This window comes from Lontra canadensis, unplaced genomic scaffold (genome assembly GCF_010015895.1).
Source record: "Lontra canadensis isolate GAN:19392208 unplaced genomic scaffold, GSC_riverotter_1.0 scaffold184, whole genome shotgun sequence".
Lineage (NCBI taxonomy): Eukaryota > Metazoa > Chordata > Mammalia > Carnivora > Mustelidae > Lontra > Lontra canadensis.
Window position 1 is genome coordinate 627,671 of NW_022631178.1, and position 8,543 is coordinate 636,213.

General features: G+C 69.9%; 1 protein-coding gene across 6 annotated transcripts; it reads right to left on the reverse strand.

Moving 5' to 3' along the window:
• Positions 1–212: 212 nt before the first annotated feature.
• On the reverse strand, positions 213–8,535 carry CBARP (CACN subunit beta associated regulatory protein). 6 transcript variants are annotated; one of them, XM_032847033.1, is made up of 10 exons: positions 8,011–8,535; positions 6,132–6,245; positions 5,905–6,044; positions 5,603–5,667; positions 5,129–5,273; positions 4,706–4,877; positions 4,370–4,507; positions 3,664–3,889; positions 2,351–2,534; positions 213–1,462 (listed from the first exon to the last, which is right to left on the reverse strand). In XM_032847033.1, the coding sequence occupies exons 2-10, from the start codon at positions 6,222–6,224 to the stop codon at positions 373–375; spliced, it is 2,253 nt and encodes a 750-aa protein (XP_032702924.1). In that variant the 5' UTR covers positions 6,225–6,245; positions 8,011–8,535; the 3' UTR covers positions 213–372. The 6 variants fall into 6 exon arrangements, with proteins under 6 accessions (XP_032702924.1, XP_032702923.1, XP_032702922.1 ...); XM_032847032.1 differs by having other exon boundaries at positions 4,319–4,507; XM_032847031.1 differs by having other exon boundaries at positions 5,905–6,245.
• Between the last annotated feature and the right edge of the window lie 8 nt (positions 8,536–8,543).

The window sequence follows — 8,543 nt, forward strand, 5'->3', positions numbered from 1 at the left end:
GTGGGCCCCACTCGGGGCGCCCCGCGCATGCGCTTCACTCGGCTCCTCCACCCGGACCCTCCCGGGTGCGGGTACCAGCGCGCACCTCCCGGCGTTCTGTGCGAAAGACGCCCCAGCGCCGGGGCTGCCGTCGAGGCCAAAGGTAGATGGAGAAGCGGCCCCGCTCCCTCCGGTCCAGGCCCGCACGCTGAGGAGCCACGGAGGGTCCCGACTCCGTGCCGGGGATGGGGCTGTGCGCGTGCGCACCGGAGGCCGCTCGAGGGTGACCCGAGGGCGAGAGCGCGCGCACCGGGGGGCGGCTGGAGGCGCGTCCCGCGGCGCGGGCCCCGAGCGGCGCCGAGAAGCTGATGAGGCGGGTGCGGGGCGCGGGGCTTAGGCCGGGCTGTGGTCGGGAGACGTCGGCGCGGCGGCGGCGGCCAGCGCGGGAGCCGCGGCGATGGGCTGGGCGAGGCGCGGCGGGAACAGTCTGTCGTCGAGGCCGGCCGCCAGCTTGTCCAGCAGCGTCCCCGGGGGTCCGACGCACAGGCCCGAGCCGGGGCAACTGCCGCCGCCGCCGCCGCCGCCGGGCTCCTCCTCGATGACTGGAATGGCGGGCGCCGCGGGGTCCTCGCCCACGCGGCCCTCGGAGGGGCAGTCGACGCTGTCGCCGCGGCGCAGAGGCGCGCGTGGGGGCCGGGGGTCTGGGCGGAACGGGGGCGCGGGGGGGACGGGCGTGGCGGCGCGCGCGCCGGGGTCGCTGTGCTGCCGGCCGCGCTGCTGCCACTGCTTGCGCGCGTGTGGGTGCGGGTGCGCGCGCGCGCGGTGGCGGGCGGCGCAGGGCAGTGCGTCGTCGAAGTGCGGGTCGTGGCGCAGGAACTCGTGGAAGAGCGCGTCTGTCTTCTCGTCGATGCTGTAGTCGCGGCGCGGGGCGCGGCGGGGCCAGGCGCGGGGGCTGCGGGGTCGGGCGGGCGCCTCCGTGGGCGCCAGCGCCCCCTCAAAGCTGCTGCCCACAGTGGCCGTGCGGCCGGCGCTGGTGAAGGAAGAGCGCTTCTCGGACGCGCTGGGCAGCCCGTCGTCGCCCGCGCTGCGGCCCTCGATGCTGGCGTAGCCGCTGTCCATCTGAAGCAGCTTCCGCGGACCTCCGGCCTCGCCGTCCGCGGATCGCGGTGTGGGCGGCGGCGAGGGCGGCGGGAAGGCGGGCGCGGTGGTCCCGGAGCCCGAGCCCGAGCTGTCGCCACTGCGCACCGAGTCGCGGTCGTTGCCACTGCTGCTGTGGTCTGAGGCGGCGGCGGCATGCAGCTCGAGGGAGGCGCGCAGGCTCCAGATATCCCGGTAGCTGGTCTGCGCCTGCTCGGGCCCCGAGTCCCGCTCGCCATCGGACTCCTGCTGCTGCAGCTGCTCAGGCCCCACGCCGCCGCTAGACTCTGGGGGAGACTCGGGGCTCGCTCCTCCCGCGGCGCCCACCTCCTCGGCTGCCTCTAGCCTGCAAGCCAGGCCGCAGCGGTCAAGAAGGCTGTGCACGCCCCTGCATTTTCTCCCCAGCCCCCCTGACTCTGGGTCCGGAAGGGCGGGCATGGGTGGGGACCCCCTAGGCTTGGCCAGGCTCTGCGGAAAATGAATTTTTTTTTTTTTTTTAAGAAAAATGTTGCCAGTCCCTGTCGCAGGGTATATTTTCTGGGTAAATCTGAGTCTTCCTGGCACCTGCTTCTCAACCAGGTCACTTTGTAGTGTCTCAGCCCAGCACCTGCTCGTAGCATAGGTGGCAGGCTCCTCACCTGGAGAGAGGGACATTGTCCTGTGGGGCTGCTTTCTTCCTAACATCTCAGTGTGGAAGGGACTGGCTGGGGATGGACTGGATCAGCGGTAGCCCCACTCAGCCTCTAGTCCTGGACCTTACCACCCCACTGCTCCCATCCAGCAGGGCAGTACTGGGGTGCTGCTGGCAGAAGGGGTCACAGTTTCTGAGAAAGGGCCATGCAGCTGTCAGGAACACAGGCAGGTGGGAAGGAGCACCAGGCCACAGCAGAGCCCATCAGGCCATGGACCCCACCGGGAAGCGGTAACATCCAAGCAGGCACATGCCCCTCACAGCCCTGACTGGGCAGGCATCCTGTCTTGGGGACCCTGGGGCCATCGTCCAGGGCCCCACCTGCCCTTCTGCCCTTCCCCTGTCTCCCCCTGTTTCCCTCTTGGGATGCATGCTGGAGAGGTGGACCCAGTGAGGCAGCCTCCAGGAGGGCTGGCGGAACCGGAGGCTCGGAACCCCGTGTCTGCAGGGTGAGGAGAGCCCTCCCCAGGGCAAGGGGGAGGGGACTGAGGGGGGCAGGGGCCCACAGGTCCACCCCTAGCACTTCTATCTACTGAAAAATACCTGCCGAGGGTGGGGGACGGGCTGGTGGGGCTGGCCAGAAAGGGGCGGGGGGGCGGGAAGGCCACAGCGGCGCCTGCGCTGGCAATGTACTGGATGAAATCCCCGTGGGGGGCGTCCCCCTCCTCCTGCTCTGTGCTCTCGCTGGCTGCCCGCTGCCGCTGGAACTGGTGCCGCTTGGGGGAGCCTGTAGAGGAAGGCGCGTCAGCCTGGGTCCAGGGGAGGGTTCCCCCCGCTCTGCGGTGGGGGGGAACCGAGGCACAAACAGGTGTGAGTCGGGTTGTCCAGGAGGTAACAGTACTCCGGAACAGCTCTGGCCGAAAACATCCGGCCCGAGCCAAGACCCGCGCTGGCCCCCCAAAGTGAATCGCAGAACGGAGTGTGCAGGACAGTGATGGACAGGCTGGCAGGGGCCGGGGTGGGGCGGTCCTTCTTTTGCCTCTGCCCAGGGGCCCCCTGCAGGGCCTGGGAGAAGCTTGGGTGGGAAAGCTGCAGGCGTGGGGAGGCCAGTCAGCCGGCAGACAGGTTCCGGGCACTTGTGCACCTACGTTCCACTCTAATCATCCTCAGGAATCAGGGCCTCCATCTCTGCTCCCAAAGGCAGTGGAGTGGGCTATCCTCTCCCTGCGCTAGCTGGAGCCAGCCCCCAACACGGGGGCTTGTGCCTTCTCCTCACCTGTCCTGGCACTGGGGCCCACCCCCGCAGGCAGCAGGCGGCCCCGCAGCCTGTCCTGTCCTGGCCGAGTCCCCCGGAAAGGGATCCATAGAGACGTCGGTGCCCACCTCCCCAACCCCAGACACAGGCTCCTGCTTTGGACTGGGGACGAGGAAGCCCTGTGTCCTGGGCTCTCCATGATCTGGGCTCTGCGAGATTGAAGGGCTGGTCTCAGTAGTTCAGGCCTGTGGATGCTCAGGCCCAGCCCCGGGGCCGAGCGGGCCTGCAAGCTGTTGCTGTAAATAAAGTTTTATTGGCGCGTATCTACACTCATTTATACGCAGTCTGCAGCTCCTTCCACGCTGCCACACCAGACAGGCTGACGACAGATCCAAAACCACTGTTGTCTCGTGCCTTGCAGGTCACCGGTCTGCCAACCCCCTGCTTCACTGGGGCCCAGTGTGCGACCCAACCGGCTGGGAGCCCTTGGGCAAGATGCCTGCCGGCAGACAGGTGCCGCCGGCCAGCATGGGGCACGCGCCTGGGGTCCGAGAGCACTGACCCCTCCCTGGGTGTGAAACCTCCTTCTTGAAGGCTGCCTGGGGCAGCAGTGGGAGCTGTACCCCCCAGGGCCCCTTTTCTGCCAAGGGTCCCATCTTACCTCTAGTGTCCAGACTGGATGCCCGTTGGCTGGGGTCCAGCTTCCATTTCTTGACCTTGAAGTAGGGGCTGGCCCCGTCTAGGCTGGCGTGGCGCCGCAGCCGGGTGAAGAACTGCAGGACGGGTCCGGCCCCAGAGCCAGGACCTGCCTCCCCGCGCCCGGCCTCCCTGTGCCCCGTCGCGGGCCCTGGGCCGGCAGGCTTGCTGCTCCTGGTACCTGGATCCAACTGGAAGAAAAGAGGAATGCTCTCAGGGCCCTCTCCTTGCTGCCCTGCATGCTGGCTCCAGCCTAGGCCCAGGTCTGCACGCTAGTGGGCAGCCCGAGCAGACCGTGCCACCGCGCCCCACCCAGAACGTAGAGCAGCAGCAAAGGGCGCTCAGTGGCAGGCTGGAAGCTACGCTGAGCTCGGGTTCAGCCAGGCGCCGGCCAGACCTGGTCCTCCCAGCCCCAGACAGAGGGGTCACCTAGGGTGAGCGTCCGCGAGCATTCGCACCCTGGCGCGGGCTGGGTCCTGACCTGCCCCTTCCAGCCGCTGGAACACTCTGTGCGCGTGAGGGGTGGCTGCGTAGTCTACGTGCCGCCTACCCCTCTTCTTCCCATGCAGGAGGTCAGGCAGGAGCAAGGGGAGTGAGGGTGGGGGAGGCCACGGGCTGACCTCTGTCCTGGAGTGGGGCAGGGAGGGGAGGGGCCGCTCGGGGGCCCTCACCCAGGTGCCTTCCCCGGAGTCGCTGGATGCCAAGGGGCTGATCTCGAAGTCAGCAGGGCCCACGGCTGAGTTGTAGGGGTCACCTGGCAGGGCGGAGCTGGGGCCCACGGAGTGGCCGGTGAGGGCCTTCCCCGGGGGCTAGGGGAGGAAGCAGTAACAGGTCAAAGAGCATGGGTGGGTGAGGGGGACTGCTGGACCCACAGCCCACTGTGCACCCCAGCCAGGCCCCCCTCCCCTGTCCTAAGATGAGGGGCCCAGCCCAGAGAGAAAGGGACCGCCAGCAGGGGCGCTGTCCTGTCCACTGAGCCCCAAGCCGGCTGCCACCCCTACACTCACCTGGAAGATGGCGAGGTTGGCCTTGGGGGCGGCGGTGGCGTGGGGAGGGGTGGCTGCACCGGCTTCACCCAGGTCGCACTCATGGATTGTGACGATCTTGAGGGGCGGCAGGTGCAGGTGGGTGAGGCGGGCATTCTTCAGGTGGTGGAAGTCCCCCTCCGTCAGGGTGTACCTGCGCCCAGCATGGCTGCCAGTCACCGTGCCAGCCAGCACCCCGCCCCGCCCCACGCTCGGCCCTCCATTGGACAGCCTGAACCCCCAAGCCCACACCTGCTGTCCCTGGCTCCACGGCCCACCCCGTCAATTCTGGGGGAGAGCAAGGCCAGCGCCCAGCACCCACCGCTCAGGGAGCGCAGTCACAGGGCATCAGGCTCTGGGACATCCCTTAGGGACCGGGTCCCTTCCTGCCGTGCCGCCCCTTACCTGCGGCCCTTGTCCTGCGACTTCCGGCTCTGCTCAAACAGGGCAGCCTCGTTGAAGGACACCCGGCGGCCGGTGGAGCTGGTGGACAGGAAGCGCTCCGTCTCCGCGTCCTGGCCCTCAGGGTCCTCCCCCCTGAAGTCGGGGTCTGCGAGGAGAGCCGAGAGGGTGGGCCCCGGGCGGGCCGCGCCTGGCGCTGGGCGGGCGGCCGGCCGGGGCGGGGCGGGGCGGGGCTGGGGCGGGGGGCGGGGCCCGGCGGGGGCGGGGCGGGCACTCACACATCCGCTCACACACTCACTCGCTCAGCACGCGCCTGTGAGCACCTACGCGCGGGCTCTAAGGAAACAGAGATGAGTCGGAATCGAGCTGCGCCCAGTCTGGTGGGGGAGACAGACAGACACAGCCGGTCAGGCGGCCCGAGGGGGCGGGCGGGAGGGCGGGCAGGTGGGCAGGGGCGGGCCTGGCGGGGCGCCGCACCTTGGGCCGGGCGAGCGCCATTGTCCAGGTAGGTGGTGGCGGTCTTTTCCGCTTCCTCCGTCGCTCTGGGGAGATAGCGCAGGACAGCAAGGTGGGTCGGAGGGCCCACCTGCCGGGACCCGAGTTCCCGGGGCCAGGCCCCGGTGCAGACACACCGTGCTCCCCAGGCACTCAGAAGCAGGCCCCCAACACCACACGGGCTGACATTCACGCCTGCTGTCGGCACGCACGCGCGTGTGCGCGCTCGCACGGTCCCCCGGCTCCAGGCCCGCAGGGGCCCCTGGGGTGGGTGTACTGCGCACCTGTTGAAGCGCGGGTGAGCCTCCCAGCAGCGCCTGCACACGAGCAGCACGCCGGACAGCACCACTAGCGTGCCACCAACGAAGAGCGACATGACCACCACCAGCAGCACGTAGTTGTCCAGGATGGGGTCAGGCTCCGCCTGTGGGCCAGCAGGGGTCAGGACCGCCGGGCGTGGCCTCTGGAGGCCCGCCTGGCCCAGCCACCCCACTCCAAACCCCTCACTCACGGTGGGGCTGCCGGTGGCGTTGTCCCACCTCGAGGTCAGGGCGACGGTGGCAGCGGTGCTGGCGGCCGTGGCCATGGTGGGCGTGGGCTGCATTTTGAAGCTAGGAGGAGGGGCCTGGTGGGGGGCAGGGCCTGCTCAGACCAGCTCCTCGGTCCCCTCCCTCTCCTAGCTCCCAAGGAGTGGGAGTAGGAGTCCACACCGGGCAGTGACTCACGGGGAGGTGGAGGAGAGCCCCGAGGCAGCCCCCACCCCGCTTAGATCAACGCGGGGACCTCCGTTTCCCCATGTTTAGAACGGGGGAGGTGTATGCTATCCACCACCTCCCCAGCCGGTGGGGCCGGCCCAGCAAGGCAGCAGCTGGCCGGGAACCCTGCCCAGAAAGGGGAAAGCAGTCCTAGGAGGAACGGGGACACTGAGGCTGTTGGCTCACTACCGGGAGACCCCAGGGGCCCTGCCAGCCGCATCGGAGGAGAGGAGGGGCCTGCCGCAGCCCCGGAGACTGGTTCTACAGGGAGTGGTGCCAGGATTGTGGAGCGGGGTGCAGGGACTGAGCTCAGTGCCTACAAGTCACAACTCCGGGAGGTAGCTGTCCCCCTCCACCCAGTGCTAGCGGGAGCGAAAAGGCCAAAGAAGGCGCATCTGTTCCCAGCCCTGAAGAATCCGGTTCCCATGGCGACTGAGCGAGCAGGCCGAGCGGGGAGGGGGGGTGTTGCCAGGGCGCACTGGGGGAGAGGAGGGGGTGCGGGGGAGGGAGGCCTCCTGCAGGGCGGCTTGAGCCGGTCCTGGGTGGCAAGATGGCTGCTGCAGCCGCCTCCCCGCCAGTGCCCAGCGCGGGGCCCTGCGCCTCCACGAGCAGCTCCTCTAGCCAAGCACGCCAGCCTCCACGTTTGCTTTGGGCTCGGGGTAAACTGAGGCCGGGGAGGGGAGCTCAGCCCTCGGGAAAGGGGCTGCCTGGAGAGCGCACCTGCCTGCCCTCCCCTACGCCAGCTCCTCCCGGTGGGAAAGACCCGGGACTGCACTCTGTAATCTCGGGCAGCAGAGTCTGGGCCGGGGTGCCCCACAGCCCTGAGTAGGCAGGGCGCGCGTTCGGCCTTTCCCCAGAGGAGAGGGGGAGCCTGTGCACGCTCCCGCGTCCCCGGCCCCTCCGGGTTGTAACCCCACTCGACAGCGGGGGGAAACAGGCCCCGAGAATGGGGGCGGGGAGCAGGGCCTGGCGAAAGCCAGGTGTTCTCAGCGCTAGGTCCCAGAACGACCGAGGCTGCCTGGTATCCTCAAGGGGATGGGGCGCGCAAAATGTAGGTCGGGAAATGAGTCCCGGCTGGGGGAGGGGGCAGAAGCGCAGGGGCCGTGACAGGAGGCCAGAAAAGATGGCAGGAAGCCGAGGGGGGAGAGAGGTGGACTCCTAGGGGTAGGCGGGGACCAGACCCGAGGGCGGACGTTCCCCACGGGCCCGCCCCTGAGGTCCAGCCGGTCCTTCCCGAGCTCGCTCGCCACCGCGCCCATCCCTGCGCCCCCAACCAGCCCCGGGGACGGGATGGCGAGCCCTCACGGAGAGGCAGAGAGCCGGGCTCCGGGCACATCGCCGCTTCGGGCTAATCCAGGAGACGGAGACGCCATCGCGCTCGCTGCATCTCAGGGGAAACTGAGGCCGGGCAAGGGCGTGGGCGGGGGGGGGCGTCCCTCTCTAGGCCGAAAACGGGGGATGCAGAGCCCCGCGGACTGGCCCGCACGCCCGCCCCTGCTCCCCCCACTCCCTCCCTCCGGCCTCGCCGCGTCGCGGAAAGGGCGGGTGGTCGGGAGCCGGCGGCGATCCCACGGGCCGCGCGGCCTTGGCCTGCCCCCGCCCGCCTTGGCGTATCCCCGGGCCCGCCGCGCCTACCTCAGCGCCAGGGCGCGCGGCCCATGGGGGGCGGGCGGGCGGCTGCGCGGCGTTCCCGGCGGGCTCCGGTGCCCGGTGGCCGCGGAGCAGGCGGAGAATTTATGAATGGAGAGCGCGGCGCGCGGGGGAGGCAGGCGCAAGAGGAGGGACCGCGCACGTGACCGCGTTGGCGGCGAGCCCGCTCCGACCCGCTGGGTGCCACCCGGTCCCGGGCCGACCGCCCCCGCCGCGTTCGCCGCCGCGTCTGGCTCACTGCGCGCGGGCCACCGCCTCCCCTTCCCTTCCGGCGGGAGTGGGAGGCGGAGCTTGCGCTCCCGGACGCCCCCTCCCCACGCCGAGCGGCTCTCCCGGCGGTAGCTGAGTCTCCACCCCCTCCCCTGCGACACAGCTTCTGACCCTTCCCAGGGTCCGCAGGGACGGGGAAAGAAGGGGAGGAGTCCCGTCCATTGGTTTCCCTTCCTTCGCCTCCCCCAACCTGGGAGTCCCCAGGATGCACAGTCTGGGGGGTGGGGTTGGATATATGCCCCCGCCCC